Genomic DNA, 19492 nt, shown 5'->3' on the forward strand with positions numbered 1-19492 from the left:
CAGCATCACCCCTCAGGGAAGGTCCAGGTTTCCCTGCATGCAAACAGGCACTTCACCAGAGGCTCCTTTATTTGCACCCAGCTTCCCCGTGTCCCATGCACCAGCCCGGCATTCAGCCGTCTGAACAATACCCCCGGGCATGGGCAAGCGCTGCCAATGGACAAAAATATCTTTGTCCATGCGCTGCTGGGAAAGCAGGGATCAGCAACTCCCTGTGCAAACCCCCCTGCCTGGCCCAGGCTCCCTCCGCTGAGGGATGCTCTCCCCCAAACTGATGCAAGCAGGAATGTAAAAGACACAGCACAGGTAAAGAGCACATCTTTTGCTTTATAAAAAAGACCAAATCAGATGTTTAAGGCCAAGGAGTGCAGAAGAATCCCGTAAGACACCACAGGTGCACCAGCTTCAAGGACCACCAAGTTGACAGTCTTCCTTAGTGAGTTTTTGGGGGGTTTTCAGATTTTGGGGTTTTTTTTTGCAAGCTTAATCCATACACATTCACTCTTTATACACAGACTAAACATTAGAAATGTGCTATTGCATCTGTAATAGCGATCGGCAGCTTTTGCAAGTCCATCCTCACCCCTCGTCTCCAGCGCACAGACCACAGAGCTATGTGTCAGTGTGACCCATGCTGATGCCTCAGTGCACAGGTTTAAGTAAACTTGTCCAAATCTGTATGTACAAATCCATTCAGAAGCAGGAAGCCAAATGGGTCCATCAGTACATGTGGCATTCGGAAGGAGGTGACCAAACACAGCTTGTCTGGGAGTCCTGAGCTGGCCTTGCTTCAAGACTCTTCCTTGCACAAACATGGGTTTTCACAAACCGACAGCTTTAAAAACAAAGCAGGGAGGGGAAGCCAAATCCAAGTCTCAGTCTCTCCCCTTTATTTTCAAAATCTCTCTGTGTCAGTGTCTCAAGGTGTGGTCTCAATAACGTCCGTGATTTATGAAAGCATGCTCTGAAACGCAAGCAGTTTACAAAAATAGGCTCTAACAGGGACTTGAACTGTATATTTCAAAGGGCTTTGGCTGGTTAAATAAGCCTGACTGCTCATGTGAGGAATTAAATCCTTTCCCCCCCTACCCAACCTTTTGAAGAGTAATCACAGGCTATGAAAGAGGCACATTTCAGTTCAATTAAGGCACATTTCAGTTCAGTTAAGGCACAAAAACACGGTCCACACCAAAGCACAGGGCTTATTTTGGTTTCCCTCTCCCCAAAAAACTGTCGGTATGTTTATTCTATGGCTGGTAAATTCAACTAAGCTTTTTCTGTTCACGTCCAAGGACACCTGAATGTATAAACAGGTCCGGTGGCTTCACGTTTACTTTATGATAAACAACCAAGTGGCAACACCAGTAAGATACAGCTCCCTCCTGCTGCAATGCTGCAGCCCTCAAGGTCACCTGGCACCGTGCCCTCAGGGTAGCAATACCACATCTGCTTCTGACTGGCTGTTAGAGAGGAGCAGAGGGAAGGAGACCAAGCAGTTCCTCACAGACCCTCTGGAGACACTCTCAGGGGAGGCCTTCCTTTTGAAGCAAACCACTTTTAAGGCAGTTTCTAGCAGAATAGTCAAACAGCCCAATTCTTAATTACAAAAACTTAAAAATGAATTGGCTATTTCCCTCACCTGCCATAACTCAAGTTCAAGGCTCGCCCAGCAGTCAGCATGACACCGAGCATGACGGGGAAACGCAGAGGGCTTGGCAGATGAGTGAGGAAGAGCTGACTGGCATGCAAGTCACAGGTCAATGCGTGCAATTGGTAACAGCTCACGCCCGCCGTTCACATCAGACTGGCAGTGACTGCAAAGCTGATCCCCATGGTCTGCCTGGGAGACGAGAGTGGGGCGGCTGTCCAGGCATCCCGCCCCTCTGCAACTGGCACTATGTTGAGAGACACGCCAAAAGGCCAAAGATTAAACGAACCACATTACCTGAACCTTCTCCTTACAAGGCAGCAGGAGATGACACCACTAAGAGTCAGCAGGAAGAAGGTAGACCTGGCTACTGCAAACACCATCGATAGAGGACTTAACGTTTTTGGGACCAACCCAGCCACTTTAAATAGAGATTTGGGTCCCTACGGAGCAGGTGCTTGGCCTTCACCTCAGCATCGGCACAAACACAGAGACACCATCCAGTTATTCCCTGCCCAAGTTAACTTACGCAATGCCAGAAAGCAAGAACTGTACAGCAGATCCTCAAAGCAGGGAAAGGGCTGGGCCACTGAGGTTATTGAAGCTAAACATGAAGTATGGAAACCATAGAGGCACGAGTTATCTGATACTTCCTCGTCCATCTTCTCCTCCCTGGGCACACATTCCACCCCCCAAGTTCATTAGCTCCACAGTTCACTTCCTTGATGTTCTATATTGTCCAAAAAAAAAAAAAAAAAAAAATTATCCAGTGAAATTCAGACAGCAGGAGAAATTTGGCTTCAACAAAGGATCAGGGTAGACTGGGGAAAAAAAAGTGCCATAGCACACTCCATATTGAAAGAGGAGAAATCTGATTGCAGCAAAGCCTTGGAATGCCTGCCTGCTGCTTGCGTCCTTTTTCCTTAACAATACACCTGAAGCAGAGGTGCCCCAGATGAGTCAGTCTCTGTGTCTTGGAAAGAGGAATCTCTGCTTGTTGGAGAGCCTTGAAGAGGAAAGAGAAGAGATGGTGACATTAGACAACGTGAACTATAGCAGCCGAGTGCCTGGCAGTTAGGCAAGCAACTGCCACAAAAGGCTTTGTGTATCAAGAGGGAGGAGAAAGCCACACAAAGCCCACAGGCAGGGAGCAACCCTGCCTGTATTGTAGCCATCTTCTAGGACAGATCTGTTATTATGCAGGAGAAAACTTGTCTTTTAGCCCTGGGCTGCTCTTTGGAGCGGAGCATGCATGCCACAAAGATCAGAGCTCAGGGGACAGCCCGTCACTCTCCCCTGCTTCCCTTTTGCACAGTTCCTTTTGTTCCCAGTATGACCCAGCTGTGACCTTAGCTGGTCGCACCCCAAATACAGCCCCAAACTTTGTCAAGACACCCAGAGACTGAAAGCTACCAGGCCAAGTACCTTGCCTGGACAGAGATCACTCCATACTTGGGTTTCATTCTTTTGCAGAAGGACCCACCAACCCAGGCAGTCTTCTGAGCTCCCTTCACTCCCAAAGCTCAAGAGAACAATACCCCTTACTGTAACCTAAAGGCAGGTGTCAGCTCAGCCTTTGCAGCTGGTGAAAACTGAAGGCATACATAATACGGGAAGTTCAGGGCATTCCCCTCACTCCTGTGATGCACTGCAGCTAAGACCCCGGTCAGGTACGTTACCTGCACTGCTGTGCCGCCTCATATTCCTGGCTATCACATCTGCTGGCGTTTCTTCTGATATTTGTACGGCCAAATCTGGAATGAAAACCAAGAGGGCCTGAGACAAGAAAGGATGGGCAGCTATGAGTCAGGAGTAAAGATCCCTGTCAGGGAACACACAGGGCTCTCCTTCAGAAGGCACCACCCTCAGGTAATAGGAGAGGTAGAGTCTGATTCTTCAGATTGCTTCCACCATTGTCTTGGTAATCTGGGCTTTATAGTCCCTAAATACCAGGAAGCAAACAGCAGCCTTACTGCTAAACTGGGAAGCACAACAGCCACCGGGTTTCCTCCGTCACTTCTGGATGTCTCCTTGCCCCCCATACTGAGCTTTTCAAGGCCTTTCTACAACAAACTCTCTTACAATGTGTTCTGGAGGTCAGTCACTTCGGGCTGCTCCAGGCGAGGAGAAAAGCATCCCTGAAACAGCCATGAGGCACTTGTAGCAGCAGCCCTTCCCTCCTCTTTGCAGGGATATTTACTGGCAGCTCATCACCCCGCTGTGTAGAGGAAGTCTCAGCTCCAAGGAGGCACTCTGTCACAGTAGTCTAAGGGTGGCATTAGCAAAGAGCGCTGGTAGAACATGAGGGAGAGAGCCAGCTTAGTAACTGGACATCCTCTGGCACAAGCCAGCTTGTCTGGTCATACCAGTTAAGTTTGACTCACGGTCTTTCTGCCTAGCTTGGAGGTGTGGAGGAAAGCCAGAATCATTGCAGTAGCAGCAGAATAAGCCCTTACATTGCTCAGCACAAACTTCACTGACAGTGAAAGATACTATCAAGAAAGCCACAACACCATGACTGGTGAGAAGCAGAGGTCTCCAGTAATACGTAAGGACCTCCATTCAGACACTCCAGGAAAATAAGCCCAGCCTGAAGACAGACATCAGCTTTCAACCCTGCTCCATTGCCGCATCTCCATGGCTTTGATAAAATAACCCTCTTGTATTGAAGCGGTAACACCAAGGAACCCACACATACCGTCTTGGCTGATGACCATGGACTCTAGCATCGTTTCATTACCGCTGTCTGGTGCGTTGCCTCTGCTGGACTTCTCCTCGTGGCTCTGGCTGGCTGGGATAGAAATATGGGGCCGGACCCTGCTTTTCCGGGTGCTGATGCGTATGATGCCTCGGACCAGCCTGCATTCAGCATCCTGCTCATCCAGGTTGTAGTCCTGAGTTATGCTATTGATGAGGTCCGAGATCTTGTTGGTCTTCTCCAGGAAGACAGTGTCTGATGTGCACTTGGCCAGCTCATCGATCTGGTGGACACTGAAGAGCTCTGTCAGTTTCTTGAAGATCAGGACATCGATCTCCCTGCTGGACATGGAGCCGTTAAGCTCACTGATGTCCAGGTCGGACTCGTGGAAGGAATAATACTCCTCTGAACTCCGGTGGCTGCTGGGAAGTGGTGGCTTTTCTATGCTGTTCCTGAAGGGCTTCTCTGGCAGCTGCTCTTTGCAGCATGAATCCGATTCCAGGTGGTGGCTGGGGCTCCTGTTTTGATAGACAGGAATGCCCTTCAGTTTCACATCTGGGTAACTAAAACTGCTACCCATGCTGGACTTTTTGATCTGGTTCCCATTCTTCTCAGCGGGAGAGACGTTGGCGGGGCTGTTTGGCAGTCGCCCATTATAATCTCCGTTCTTTCCATCATCAGTGGATGTCTCGGTGGGCCCTGGATAGGGAATACAGACACTGCAGTCCTGAAAGCAGCCCCCACAGGTCACTATACAACAGAAAACAGCCTTATATGTGTTCCAGGCCTGAGACAGAGAGAAACAGCAAAAGCTCTGGTTTGGGGGAGCCTCTGCTGTACCAGAAATAAAGGTAATTGTTTCTGCCTCTCTTCCGTTAGAGTCTTTGAGGTCAGCTTTGCGACCTTTCCTATCCCGCATCTGCTGGGCTCTAGTGCGGCTCTGCTTGATTTCAGGCGTAGAGCCGCTGAACACCTCCAAACTGACATCCGTCTCCTTGGATGGTCTGGTCCGCAGGGGCACAGCCTCCTGGTAGGACTGGTTCAGCTGGCGGTGGCTGTTCAGGTTGTGGGGGAGTCCTGTTTTCCGGCCCAGCATGGCTCACCGCTCAGGCACCTGGAGAACAAGAAGGTCTCGAGTCAAGCATTTGTCACCAGTCTCACCTTAGCAAGCTGTTGATCAACAGAAAAGGACCTAACATTCAAATTCAGTGATTCTCGAGCTCAAACTCAGTATTTCAATTATTTACAGAAATATTTTGCATTAGGACTCACGCTGTTCTTGCTTGTCGCATAGAGAGGGAATCCAGCCCGTGTTTCAGGCTTCTCTGACTACTCCAGCTTTGCTGCTTCCTTTCAGTAGATGTGTGAATCAGAAGAGATATGTTTTAAAAGGACTATTTTTAAGACATCAAAATCCCTGTAACCTTCAGAAGAGGTTTCCTCAATGCAGCTGGAAGAAGAGTCAGGCTCCAGAGCAATAAATGAACAGCAGAGCTGTAGGTGGAGCCAGCTGACAGGCTCCAAAGGGAAAGTATCTTCTTTTAAACAACTTCCCCTTTGTCTTGCATTCCTTAGGATTAGCTTATCCGTTTCAAAACACACCGTGCCCAGGAGGAGATCACAAGCAATCAATCATTATGCAAACTGCCAATTCAGACTCCAGATTATTCGATGCTATTCAAATTTGGAGGATTTAGCAATGACGGCGTTACTAACACTGATGATTTTTGCTAGTCATGCTAAGGCTATGTTACCTTAAGGACTTTGCTAGGAAAGCTGAGGTCTTCATCTGGATTAAAGAAAATAACTTGTCAACAAGTCAGTCTCAAATCACTCCTCATGGGAGAAAAAACCTTTACAAAAGCCCTACTACAGAAATCCTAGAGCAGACTATCTGCTCAACTGTTTTTCTCATTGCCACTCTACTAACACAACTGCCTCAGGTCTGCACACAGGAGTAAACTGTTTTTACAGGGTACTATGTCACAGTTTAGCTCCACAGATCCAACACGCAGAGTTTGGCACATTAAATCTCCCTATTATGAAGAAAGCTCGGCACTGGGTGATGGTGAGGAAAGTCAGGTCAAGGCTCTCACTCTCTGCTTTTATTGCTGCTGCTTTTATCCCAGGCTATGGTGGGTCCTTAAATTGTTCACAGTTTCTAAGCTTCTTGGCTAACACTGCTTTCACCCCCAAGAGATCCTTTTAAATACTAATTAGGCTAATTAATAAGCAGTGAGAGCCCAACCATAGCTTAAGCATTTTCGGACTGTCCCTGCTGCTCTGCCGTATACTTTCTGTAGGGCACCTCAAGCATGAATAAATAAATCTGTCCTACCTTCTTAGAGCATTGCCTGTTTTTCCCTTTTTTTAAAACAAATAGTAATGTTGCCTCCACAAAGAAACAGGCGCAGACAGAAAACCAGGCAGTTACACACACCACTGCTTTCCAGGAATATTTTGGCTCCAACAGCTTATAAAAACTCGTAAGTAGTGCATGTCCCAGGAGCTCCCTTTGCACATTCCTGGACAATATGTTAAATATAAAAGCCCCAGATGCTCCAATTTCAGTGCTGAGCCGGCAGAGCTCCCTAGACTCAGCATCAGCTGAGAGTTTTGATTGCTTTCACTTCAGAACAACAGGGTTTTTTTCCTCATCTTTGCCATTTTTGTAATGCAGTTCAAAATTGAACAACAGACTGAAAAGATTTGAGCTGATCTCACAGAACTGCTTACTGGGATGTTTCTCTTAACACTGAGGCCTCATCAAGACATCTAACATATGCATTGCACAGTAACAATCATTTATGTAACTATATAATATTCTGAAATTTCAAAGCATCTTTGACACAGGGAAGAGTACTAGCTCAGCTCTACAGAAAAAGACTTGCAGGCACACAGATTAAACCTCTTGCCTGACATTGCACAAAGCCCCAGCTGCATAACGCATCAGACACACCTCCGGCCCCAAACACTGAGCTCGCCCCCTTCCCATCACAGTTCATGTTTCTGAGACCACCAGCTCACACGTCTGAAGAGTTCCCCGGGAGCACACACAAGACACAGCTCCTTGATCCAGCTGCTTCTCTGGCACAGCAACGGACTGGACCGAAACCTGCAGCCAGCTGCTTAACACAGCCATAAACAAAAGCCAGGACTAAAATCCACAGCTGAGTTGATACTCACAAGATTGCTGGGAGCTTTCTCTGTTCTCACGTAGGCACCGTGTGTGAATAGACAAGATTCTTCCAAGGAACTTCAGCATCTGCTTCAGAAGAGCGAGGAGGGATTCACAAACAGTTTGCGCATCTAAGAGTTAGCCGGGGTCTAAGATCTTCATTGTTCAGAAAACAGGATTTCCTTCAAAAGTTTTAAAAAAGCTAAATTAAATTGTGAATCTACTTAATAGTCACTTGGTTTGCCAATAACCATATTACCGCCGTTGTTAGAAGCTAAGGAAATCAAAGCATTAACTTAAAAAGGGGCCAGAGGACATAAATTTAGGATGCAAGATTTACACACAGATACAACTTCTGCTAAATACATGGAAGCACCAATAGCTTTTAATTTTTCTAAGCAGCCTTGCCAGGAGCCAAAAGCCGCCCCATAAAGCTCCCGGACTCCTAACTGCTCTGCGGGCACCAGGCAGCGATAGAGACCCCGGCCCAGAGTAACACGGATCTGGCCTCTCCTCTGTGCTCCTGTATCCTCTCTCCCACCTACTTGGGATATAAACAACCCGGCCAAGGAACTGCCTCTCACGAAACACTTCCCTGTACCCCTGGCCCAAAACACCCCCCGTTCCAGCCAACAACCAGGACTCCATCACGGTGTAGGTAAACAAAATTTGCCCCTTCCTTCTCATGAACGAAGCGCTGCAAGGGGGGAGACCCGCTTGGGCACCAAGCAGAGGCCCCTCTGCCTACCCTGGGCCCCCGGACATCCTCGGGACGGTGGATTTTTTGGGAGATGAGAAGCTGGCAACAGAGAACAGCCAGTTTCCAGCAGAGTCACTGACCCATCCCGGCAAGGCCTGCCCTTCCCTGCACTAGCTCCCCACCGCGCTCCCAGCTTCGTTTTTCAGCTCTCGAAAGCCAAGCCGACCCCCCCGCCTCGCCTCGGGAAAGCTCCTACCGACACCAGCTCCCCAGGGCGACAGCAGGGAAGGTCCCAGAGCAGCGGGAGGGGACAGAGCGGGGAGAACAACGACAGCAACGGGACAGCTGGTGGCGGGGGGGTCTGTCCCCCAGCCCTGGGTGGGGGGCCGGGACACACGGCCTGAGGGCGCCTGTCTCGGGAGAGGCCCGAGGCACACGGAGAAGAAGCCGGTCTTGGCGGGGGGACGGCACCCGGGGCACCCCGGTCTCGGGGGGGACGGGGACGGGACCGTGGGGATCCCCGGTGTAAAGGGGGGGAGGCTGGGGTCAGGGCCCGTCCCTCCCTGCCGGTCGCGGCCTGCTGCTCCCCCCAGGCCCGGGACGGGCGGCCCCGCCGGGGGAAACACCGAGCAGGCAGCGGCGGCAGGCCGGGAGCGGGGCTGAGAGCCCGGGCTGGGCCTGGGGTCGGGACCGGGGTCCCGCCACGGCGGCGTCGCGGCTTCCCCCCCCCCCAGTCCCGCTTCGCCCCGGCGTTACCTGCGAGCCAGGGAACGGCGTCCGGCCCCGCCTCACCTGGGCCAGGTGAGCCACGTGACCCGGCCCGACGGGCCGCCGCGAGGGACAGGAAAGATCGGCGGGCGAAGCTGCTCCGGCCCGGCCTGCCCGCTCCTCCGGGTCCCCAGCCCCGAGGGTCTCAGGACCCCCTGTCCCCACGGATCCCTGTCCCCGAGGACTCTTTGTCTCGAAGCATCCCTCTGCCCGAGGATCCTCATCAGCCCCAAGGGTCTGTGTCCCAAACTATCCCTCTCTCCGAGGGTCTTCGTCCCCAAGGATCCCTGTCGCTGAGGATCGCCTTCCCTCGGGGTCCCTGTCCCCGAGGTCCCCGGGCTTAAGGTCTCCGTCCCCAAGGGTCTCACTCCCCAGGGATCCCTGTCCCAAAGGATCCCACTCCCCAAGGATCCCTGTCCCAAAGGATCCCTATCCCACGGGATCCTCATCCCCAAGGATCCTGTCCCAAAGCGCCTCGCTCCTGAGGATCCCATCCCAAAGGATCCCTGTCCCAAAGGATCCCTATCCCACGGGATCCTCATCCCCAAGGATCCTGTCCCAAAGCGCCTCGCTCCTGAGGATCCCATCCCAAAGGATCCCTGTCCCCAAGGGTCCCCATTCCAAAGGATACCCATCCCTGAGGATCCACCATCGCCAAGGATCCCTGCCCCAAATGATCCCCACCTCCAAGGATCCCTGTCCCCAAGCGTCCCCATTCCAAAGGATACCCATCCCTGAGGATCCACCATCGCCAAGGATCCCTGCCCCAAATGATCCCCACCTCCAAGGATCCCTGTCCCCAAGCGTCCCCATTCCAAAGGATACCCATCCCTGAGGATCCACCATCGCCAAGGATCCCTGCCCCAAATGATCCCCACCTCCAAGGATCCCTGTCCCCAAGGGTCCCCATCCCGAGGACCCCCGATCTGCCCTGCACCATTCCTTGTCATTTTACCCCCCCTGCAGGCAAACCCCCTCCCCGTTCTGCCTGCGCCGGGCAGCACCTCCCCGCCGAGGGGCATGAAGCAGCAGGCGTGGGGTGGCCAAGTCCGTCCCCATGGAACCTGCACCCCAGGGAGAGCAGCTCGCCTGTGCCTCCCCGGCTGCTGCCTGCGGTTTTGGGTGCCTCGCTACAGAGTCGTCCACCCCAGGATGAACCTCCACCCACGCCATGCCCAAGTGCTTCGACGCCCCCAAAGCCTTTGGCCACCCCTCCTACCACCCAGCCCTGCTCTCCCGCCCGGCCGCAGCTGCAGAAGGACCTGCACCCTTCGTGGGGGGTGATTTCACCCTCTCTGCTCCGCACCCTGCAAAGCAACAATGTCGTCCGTCCCTTCTCCTGCTGGCACCGGTTGTTTCTGTTCCCCTGGGGACAGCGGTGGCACGGGGGTGGGACGCGTGCTGCACGGATGCCCAGCGCTCCCCAGGCACGACGGCTGCTGGGCTCAGCCAGTCCTGTTTGCTGCCGCTCGGTGACTCAGTGGTTCTCTCCAAAGAGCTGGTGATTCACCTCTTGGGGGGTCGAATCCTTCCCCAAAGGTTCGGAGGAAAGGAAGGAAACCAGGAGGGAAAGTGGGCAGCAGGGCAGGCAGGGAAGGAGCCCAGAAGAACCACAGCACGCACTGAGGCTGCAGCCGGAGTGGCAGCCGCTCAGCTCAGATGCACCAACCGGTTTCCGAGAGGAAAGAGGAAAGAGAGAAATCAATTTAAAGGATGGTGCCAGTGCCAAGAAGCTCATTCCTTCTCTAAAGGGCACAAAGACCGTGTTTATTTATTTAAGCCTCTGGCACAGGAATGCCATACTTAATTCCAGCCGGTGTCATTCCCCTGGCCGGGCTTTCATTTGTGTATAACTCAAAGCAGTGCTTGGAAATGCATTGTCTCCTTCTCCGCCAGGTGCCTTGAGCACAGATCCCGGCCACGAAACCTCTCCCGGCACTGCCCCATCGAGCCTGGCACTGCCAGGGTGAGCTGAGCAGCATGGTGTGGCCCCCTGAGCCCAGCACTGTGCTGCTTAATGCCCCTCGGCTCCTGCATTTTCCCCATGCCCCGTCACCTCCCAGCTGAGCTGCCACTGTGTGCCGGGACTCCGGTCCCAAACGGCTGCTGCCAGCGTTGTCGGGTCCAGGCTGGCGGGACAGGGAGCTGGGTCGACCCAGGATTCCCGGGGCTTAAACCTGAAATCCTGACGCAGGATTCCTTCCCTTAAACTGGGCCAGGATGAGAGAGCAGCGCCTGGATCCTCCCCCTGCCCTGGTAACTGGGACACCTGGGGAAAAACTTGCATAGAGACTGGGAGAGATGACACTAACATTAATTATTTACTGCCTATAATAAGGCTTCACTTTTCTGGAGCACATCCCAACGCGGGGTTTTAAAGAGGCTGGAGATAAGAGGCCAGCGCACAGCCCTTGGCTATGTCCCCTGGCAGGGCTGCCCTACCCCGGGGCAGATCACGGCCGACACGGGGCTGGCTGCCCGTATCCCTGGGGGAATACTGGGGACCAGCACCGGGGGCCAGCTGTGGGATGCAGCACGGTGCTCCATCCTGGCGATCGGTGGCTCCATGTGTGGCTGCGGGGTGCAGAGCGTCGCTGCCAGGGAAGGGAGAAAAACGCTCTCAACCAGGCTTTTGCATCAAAGAGGTTTATTCTGAGCGCTGCTAATTGCAGACTCCTCTGCTAAATCATTAATAGCTCGTCAGCCCAGGCAGAGATCCCGCAGCAGTGCAGGAGGGTTTCTGGGACTCGGGCAGTGACTTACCCTGAGGGGCAGGGGCATTTCTTGTATTTTTCTATTATTTGCCTTTACCAGCCTCTGTCTGCTCATCTACCGGGATGTGCTGTGGCTGGCTGGGACGGCCTGGGGACACAGCCACTGCGGGGGCTCAGCGACACCCTCAGCCTCACTGGCCAATGTCCCCAGCCCATCTGACCCCTTCTTATTTCTTAAACTCATGTCCAGGCACAGCTGCTCCCCGTTTCCATTTCCTTTTCTCACCCTGGACCAGGGACTGGAGCTGGGAAGATGACGAGCAGCACAGACCTGGGGAGTGACCCAAAAAAGCAATTATTTTATGAACAGGTGACTGATGGAGCAGGCACCTCCAGAGGTCCCTCCAACCTCACCAATTCGGAGGTTTCACTTTGGGGGAACGGGGGAAGTTCACTGCAAGACAGGCCCTTTCCCCCTTTGGGGGTAACCTTGGGGGTCCAGGTTCCACCAAAGCAGAGCAAAAAATCAGAGAGGAGGATGTTCTGTTTAATACCTGCCTGTCGCCACAGTTTCTTTGGGTTGGAGGCGGAGGGAGCAAGAGCAGATCTTTGACCCTGAACCTACGGTGGAGCAACACCCCTCAAATCCCCAAACCCCTTTTTATAGCAGCATTTGCATTGGATACATGAAGATGGCTCAGCCCGGACTTCAGCTTTCCTACAGCCTGAAATGCAGCCTGCAGAGGTTAAGCAAATGTCACGGCCGTGTCTCTGACACCGGGCAGTGGAGATGCAGTGGGTGCCGCTGGATGGGCAGGGAAGGGATGAGCAGGCAGCGGGGGCCTGGAGCAGTGACGCAGCAGTCTCTGATGCTGCTCCGGTGTCTGGCAGACGTGTGGCAGCGCTGGCAAGAGCAGGAATGCGACGCAAAGCACAAGAGACGGGGTTTTTTTTCCCCATAAGGTAAGGAAAGCAGAGCTGCCACCAGCCCACGTGGGGTGGGGGTGACATCCACCGCAAGCCTGGACGTGGCTCTGCCTGGAACTGTTTTAGGCTGGGTGTTTGTTTTTTTTTGGCTTAGACTTTTGCTCCTGTCTAGGGGTGGGATCAGACCTCAGCACCCGGTTCCTATCATCCCTTTTATCTTCTCTGCTGCTCTGATGTGAAACACAAGCAGGCTTTACCCCACACACCTATGTGAAGATGCAGTGATACCCCACACGCCGAGTGTGACGTCCTGGCATGAGGAACCCCCAAAAACAGGCTCCTTGGGGGGAGCAAGGTGACAGCGGTACCCTCTCGCTCCAGCTCCCTCCCCGTGCAGTCTCGGCCCACTCTCAGCTCTATTAACGCCATCTTAAATGATAATGACTTTGGCAGCGACGCAACCAAGGACATGCTGTCCTAGTGCCACGTCCCCTGCACCCCAAGGCCGGGACACCCCAGCCACAGCCCTAGGGGGTGGAACAGGGGCTGCCCCTGCCCTTTTCCCTACCCCAGGCTGGCTGCTGGGGCACCAGCATCCCCCAACCAGCACCAGGAGCTTCTTAAGCTGCTTCTCCCAGGGGCTGCAGACATGAAACCAGCCGTTCCAGTAACCTGTCCCAGTCCAGCCTTTCCCCTTAACCCTTCCCGGTAAATCTCCCCCGTATCCCTTTCCCAGTATCCCCCCCCCCCCGCCATGCCCCAGCCCAGCCTTTCTCAGTAAGCTTCCCCTAAGCCTTTCCCAATAACCCCTCCAGTAACCCTCTCCCAGTCCAGCCTTTCCCAGTGACCTCCAGTAACCCTCCCAGCCTTTCCCAGTGACTCCCCCTCCCCAGCTCCGCATTTCCCAGCGACACACCCCCCCCCCCCCCCCCCCCCCCCGGCCAAGTGATGGCAGTTTTCCAGCGCCACGAACCGCTAACGCCACTGGCCGGGCCGTACCGATCCCGGACCCGTGCCGGTGCCAGTACTGGGTGCCATGCCATACCGAGCTGTACCGAGCCCGGTGCCGGTACTGAGCCCGGACCCGTGCCGGTGCCAGTACCGGGTGCCATGCCATACTGAGCTGTACCAAGACCGGTGCCGGTACTGAGCCCGGACCCGTGCCGGTGCCAGTACGGGGTGCCATGCCATACTGAGCTGTACCAAGACCGGTGCCGGTACTGAGCCCGGACCCGTGCCGGTGCCAGTACCGGGTGCCATGCCATGCCGAGCTGTACCAAGACCGGTGCCGGTACTGAGCCCGGACCCGTGCCGGTGCCAGTACCGGGTGCCGTGCCACACCGAGCTGTACCGAGCCCAGTGCGGATACCAATCCCGGACCCGTGCCGGTGCCAGGACCGGGTGCTGTGCCATGCCGAGCTGTACCAAGACCGGTGCCGGTACTGAGCCCGGACCCGTGCCGGTGCCAGTACCGGGTGCCGTGCCACACCGAGCTGTACCGAGCCCAGTGTGGATACCAATCCCGGACCCGTGCCGGTGCCAGGACCGGGTGCCGTGCCATGCCGAGCTGTACCAAGCCCGGTGCGGGTACCGATCCCAGACCCGTGCCGGTGCCAGTACCGACCCATACCGAGCCCGAGCATCCCCCGCCAGGGCTGTACCGTACCGGGCCGGGGTCGCACTCCCTCCCCCCCTTCCCCCTTCCCCGTGCCGGTGCGGACCCGGTGCCGGAGCCGCCCCCGGCGGGGCCGAGCCGCCCGGAGCCGGCACCGCCCCCGGGCTATATATCCTCGCCGCGGCGCTCCCCGGTTCCCGTTCCCATGGCGGCGGCGGCAGCGGCGGCGGCTCCATCATCTCCGCGTCCTGCTGCGGACGGCGAGCAAAGCCCCGATCGCGGCGGTACCACCACCACCACCACCACCGGTACCACCGGCAACACCACCACCAGCGGCGGCAACAACAACAACAGCGGCGGCGGCAGCAACAACAGCCCCGGGTCGGTGGAGCTGGCGGCGGCGCGGCGACGGCTGGTGGCGGCCGAGGGTCGCCGTCGGGCTGCGGCGGAACTGGAAGGCCGGGTCCGGCAGGTTCACTGCGCCCTGCGGCACGCCGAGCTCCGCCTGGCCGCCCGAGCCGAGGCCTTGGGCCGCTTAGGAGCCGGCGTGGCCCAGGCCCAGCTGGCTTTGGCCGCTCAGAGCCAGCGGTTGCAGAAGGGGCTTCGCCGCCGCCCCCGCCCCCGGCCCGCCGCGTTTTTGGCCGCCGCCCGAGCCCTCCGTAGCTGCGTTCCCTGGGCCCCCCCGGCCCGGTCCCGCGGGGCCGCTTCACCGGCGGCCGTTGCCCGTCGCTTGCCCGCCGCGCCCCGCAGTCCTGCCTAGGGGGGGGGGGGGGGTTTGGGGATCCTGCAAAGGGCTTGCGGGTACTTGAGGGGGGGTCCTGGGGAGTCCGATGGGTTGGGAGGACCCGGGGCGGGACGGGACACGGATCCTGCAGGGTTTGGGGGACCCCAAGGGATGGGGGGATGCTGGGGTCCTTGAGGGGGTCCCGAGGAGTCTGATGGGTTGGGAGCCTGCAGGGTTTGGGGGTCCCGGGGCAGGAGGGGAAACACAGACTCTTTAAGGTTTGGGGGTTCCCAAGGGGTGGGGGGACCCAGCAGGGTCTGGAGTCCTTGAGGGGGTCCTGGGGAGTGTGATGGCTTGGGGTCCTGCAGGGTTTGGGAGTCCTAGGGGAATCCTGCAGGGTGTTAGGGGTCTGGGGGACCCTATGGGGTAGGGGGACCCAGCGGGATCTGGGGCCTTTTAGAGGGTCCAGGGGAGTCTGATGGGTTGGGACCCTGCAGGGTTTGGGGGTCCTAGGGGGTGGGGGGAGATGGACCCTGCAGGGTTTAGGGGATCCCAAGCGGTGGGGAGACCCAGAAGGGTCTGGGGTCCTGGGGAGTCTGATGGGCTGGGACCCTGCAGGGTTTGGGGGTCCTAGGGAGGACGACAGACCCTGCAAGGTTTGGAGGATCCCAAGCGGTGGGGAGACCCAGCGGGGTCTGGCGTCCTTGAGGGGGTCCTGGGGAGTCTGATGGGCTGGGACCCTGCAGGGTTTGGGAATCCTGGGTGGACCTTGTTGGGCGTGAGGGGTCTGGGGGACCCTATGGGGTGGGGGGACCCAGCGGGATCTGGGGTCCTTTAGAGGGTCTTGGGGAGCCTGATGAATTTGAGACCTGTGAGTTTGGGGGTCCTAGGGGAATCCTGCAGGGTGTGAGGGGTCTGCGGGACCTTGGGGGGACCCAGCAGGATCTGGGGAATCTGATGGGCTTGGACCCGACAGGTTTGGGGGCCTCAGAAGGATCCTGCAGGGCATGAGGAATCTGGGGGACCCAGCAGGGTCTGGGGACCTCAGCAATGGCCTGAGCGGTCTGATGGGGGGAGACCCTGTGGGGTCTGGGGTATTTGGGGTTCCTTAGGGGACCCTGTGGGATTGGGGCACTCCAGGGAACCCAGCAGGGTCTGGGGACCTTGGGGTGCCCTGAGGAATCTGGGGGGGGAACCTGGGGGTTTGAGGTGCTTGAAGGACCCTGCAGGATCAGGGATCCAGGGGTGTGCAGTGAGCTGGCAGAGGTGGGGGGGGGCGGTGAGTTTGGGGGACCCAGCAGGGTCTGGGAACCCCCATGGGCTTGGGAGACCCCGCAGGGTCTGGGGTCCCTGGAGGATCTTGCCAGGTCTGGGGGTGTTTATAGGGGAATCTGCTGTCAGCACCCCCAGCCCACTCTGGGGTTCAGAGGCAGCAGGTTCAGGGCAGCCACTCTGGGGCAGGACCCCTTCTCTGTCCCTGTCCCTTCCCACTGACCCCCGGGAAGGGTCCCCGAGACCTTGGGCCAGCAAGATGCTGCTGGGACTGTGCCTCACGCTGGGGCTTGGCTGCAGCTTTGACGTGCCCCTGTGCAAGTCTCAGTGGGGGAATCAAGCAGGCTTGGGGTCACCCCACTTCCACCATCCCCAGACAGCGATTTTGGCTCCAGACTGTGCACCCCTACGGGGGCAGAGAGCAGAAGAGGACTGGTCCTCGCAATGGCACTGGCACCATTTGCCTCCCACTAAGCTGGATTTTTGGGACTGCTTTGACGACTGACGAGGCGGGTGACACTTGAAGCCTTCCCGCGCTTCCAGCAAGAGTCCTTGGACACCCCAAAAGCCACCCTGCAGCAGAGCCTGTCGCTGTGGGCACTGCAGGGACGAGAAGGCACGAGGAGGTAGAGGTGGGCTCAGGACAAAGCACCCCTCTCTGGGCAGAAGGCTTGTGCAGGACCCCAGCATCACTGTCCCTGTCGCTGTCCCCATCTCTGCCCCACCAGCCCTGAGCTGGCCTCAGGATGGAGGGCTTGGACCTGACAGCATCATCCCTTCCCCACCGGGAACTGCAGCGGTTCAGCTGGCAAAGACCTCCGTGAGCCTGCTTCTTTGCCGGACACAGCTGCAGCGTTCGCCATCCCCAGGTTAATGGCATCCCTCAGCCAAGCCACCGAAATGGGGGCTCGCTTTGCTGCGCCAGGCTTTCGCAGTGGCTTTCCCTGGAGGCTGCACAAATCCCTCCCTCCTGCTGGAAAATTATAACTCACCCCCCTCCCCTTTTTTTTTTAATTAAAAAAAAAAAACCACTTGATTTGGGCTGGGGTGGGGGGATTTCACTGACTCATGAATGTGCCGCGACTACCTTGGTGTGAGACAGCAGGTCTGTTGTGTAATCCTTGCTTCTCGCCTCTGCGCCGGCTGGTGCTGCTGCCGGACTCCTGCCTGCACGGTGCTGCCTGCACTGTGCTGCCTGTGCTCTGCAGAAGGGCACAAGCAGAAGTAAACTTTGATATATTTTATTCATTACATGCAGTGTCCTTAGGTGCTGGCTGAAATATATCCAAGAGGGTGATTAGAATGGGGATTAGCAAATAAGCCCTGGTAATGGCACATAATTAATACCAGAGTGGATTTCTCTGATTATTGATCTCTTCCCTCCTCCGGGTATGTGGGGATGTGGAAAATGTGTTGGGAGCTGCCTGCAGCAGAGTGCCACTGCGAGTGTCCAGGGTCTCTGCCAGGCACTGCAGATATACATATATATATATATATATATACACGCACACGTACAAATGTATTCTGTCCTGAAAAATTTGTATAATGTCACAAATAAGGTACAACTCGCACATGAATCCGTGCAGAAAATGAGTGCCAGAGAAATACTTGAGCTACCAGCATGACTTCACGGTCATGCACTGTGGGGGGGATGTGCCTTTCTCCTATTAATCCCTGTTTTCAGGCAATTATTTTCGGTTTTGCGCTACCCTACGTGGAGCTCACAGATGCTCTGACACCCCATACCTCCTCGATGCTCCCTAATTTCTGCCTTTCACTACATTGCTGCCCACTGGAGGGTTTGCCATGCGTGCACAGCCATAATCCCAACCAGGAGGTGATTCCCTGAGCCGGGTGGGGAGTTTGCTGCTAATAGCAGCTTACAGGTCTCAGCCAGGAGAAGGGACACATTATCTCTCCCAGGCTTTCAATTAATGGTATGAAATGCACAGCTTGGGCTTAAATCCCTTGATTTTTTTCCCTCCCTGGTGATTATTTGCAAATCAGCTTTTGACCTGATTAGAGCAGAACCTACTTAAAGGAACTGCAGGGAAAGACCTTAAAAAAAAAAAAAAATCAACTCCATTAAACCAGTAAGACCAAATCATTCAAAATCCTTTGATGTGACGGTTCCTCCCCACCCTTCGGTCTCGGTAAGGTTACTGTCTCATCACACTTTGTATTCCTGCAGTATCTTTAGCTGGTACGTGACATCTGTTACAATTCACAAGCTTATTCCCATTTTCCTACCGGATGGGGAGGCCGATGCAGTTAGCGAGGGCAGGAGGGTTGGTTTGGCAAAAGGAGATCCCAGGTCTCCTCACAGCTCCACCCTGCAAATAAGTACACATTTAGCTGAAATAGGTATCTGTCTGCTTGGGGTGTCCAGGGAAAGCCGCACTCAGGATTTCAAAGGATGGGGAAAGGCAGTTGGGGTCCCCTCTGTCTCCCGGGGCAGGGGGATGGATGTCCCCCCCCGTTTGGCAGAAAGAGTAGTGAGTGCAGTTAAACCTGGGGAGGGAGGTTGTGGCCACGTCTGAGACCTGGCTTTTGGAGTGGAGGAGTAACAGGAGCTCCTCAGGCTGATACTGGAGTGAGATGCGATACCCATTTCAGGAAAAAGAATAAAAAGAAACCAAAACCTAACCCGAGTCCCATTACACGGTGGCTGCTTGTGGCTGGGGTAACACACTCGTGGGGTTGCCTCTGCTGCATGGGAGTAGCCATCACCGCCTGCATCCACACGAGTCCCTGGGCCGTGGGTTTGGGCAACATCTCTGCTCCAGTGACTTCTGCAACAGCTCCTGCAGCCGCTCCCCAACTTGCCAGGGCTCCCCGAAGCCGTGCTGTGGCATGTAGTGAGCCCCATCCCCATGTCCCCGGCTGCAGACACGGCTGTGCTGGTACCCAGACACCCAGGTTCGCTGTCTGGATGGACAAGGCTGGTCCAGCCACCAGGCAGGAGCCCCCTGCAATGCCAGCTGGGCATTCTCGTTTAGTTTTGTGGGTGACCTTGCCCATGAACCCCCCCATGTGCCGTACAGCACAGGACCCTTGTGCCCCCCCCAGAAAGCTCCAGCTGACCCTGTCACCGGGCTGCTCACGCACAATGGGGACAGCGGTAAAGTCCTGCTGAAGGATCCTGGGCCTGTTTGGGGCATGAATTTTGGGGAGAAAAACCCACACCATCTCCAGCACAAAGTCAGAGTGAAAACACAGAGCAGCAGCCTGATCCCTCCCTGCCTGCC

The 19492-nt window shown here is 55.7% G+C and overlaps 2 protein-coding genes across 5 annotated transcripts; one reads left to right on the top strand and one right to left on the bottom strand.

The window, feature by feature from the left end:
• Positions 1-307: 307 nt before the first annotated feature.
• KDF1 (keratinocyte differentiation factor 1) lies at positions 308-10567 on the bottom strand. Of its 2 annotated transcripts, none has more exons than XM_030039836.2 (5): positions 10503-10567; positions 7533-7706; positions 4347-5460; positions 3328-3402; positions 308-2654 (listed from the first exon to the last, which is right to left on the bottom strand). In XM_030039836.2, the coding sequence occupies exons 3-5, from the start codon at positions 5440-5442 to the stop codon at positions 2572-2574; spliced, it is 1254 nt and encodes a 417-aa protein (XP_029895696.1). In that variant the 5' UTR covers positions 5443-5460; positions 7533-7706; positions 10503-10567; the 3' UTR covers positions 308-2571. The 2 variants fall into 2 exon arrangements, with proteins under 2 accessions (XP_029895696.1, XP_029895695.1); XM_030039835.2 differs by lacking the exon at positions 10503-10567 and adding an exon at positions 8981-9044.
• A 3532-nt stretch (positions 10568-14099) lies between these two features.
• Positions 14100-15043, top strand: TRNP1 (TMF1 regulated nuclear protein 1). 3 transcript variants are annotated; one of them, XM_030039737.2, is made up of 2 exons: positions 14100-14585; positions 14619-15043. In XM_030039737.2, exons 1-2 carry the CDS (start codon positions 14193-14195, stop codon positions 15006-15008), a joined length of 783 nt encoding a protein of 260 aa, XP_029895597.1. In that variant the 5' UTR covers positions 14100-14192; the 3' UTR covers positions 15009-15043. The 3 variants fall into 3 exon arrangements, with proteins under 3 accessions (XP_029895597.1, XP_029895596.1, XP_029895595.1); XM_030039736.2 differs by having other exon boundaries at positions 14101-14578; positions 14612-15043; XM_030039735.2 differs by having other exon boundaries at positions 14106-15043.
• The last annotated feature ends 4449 nt before the right edge of the window (positions 15044-19492 follow it).

This window comes from Aquila chrysaetos, chromosome 16 (genome assembly GCF_900496995.4).
Source record: "Aquila chrysaetos chrysaetos chromosome 16, bAquChr1.4, whole genome shotgun sequence".
Lineage (NCBI taxonomy): Eukaryota > Metazoa > Chordata > Aves > Accipitriformes > Accipitridae > Aquila > Aquila chrysaetos.

Excerpts from the sequence above, each read along its gene's own strand:
- KDF1 (XM_030039836.2), bottom strand. The coding sequence starts at position 5,442 with ATGCTGGGCCGGAAAACAGGACTCCCCCACAACCTGAACAGCCACCGC. Across the intron at positions 3,403-4,346 it reads CATGGTCATCAGCCAAGACG|ATTTGGCCGTACAAATATCA; the intron begins GTATGTGTGGGT and ends TTTTCATTCCAG. Across the intron at positions 2,655-3,327 it reads GAGGCGGCACAGCAGTGCAG|GCTCTCCAACAAGCAGAGAT; the intron begins GTAACGTACCTG and ends TTCCTCTTCAAG.
- TRNP1 (XM_030039735.2), top strand. The coding sequence starts at position 14,193 with ATGCCGAGCTGTACCAAGCCCGGTGCGGGTACCGATCCCAGACCCGTG.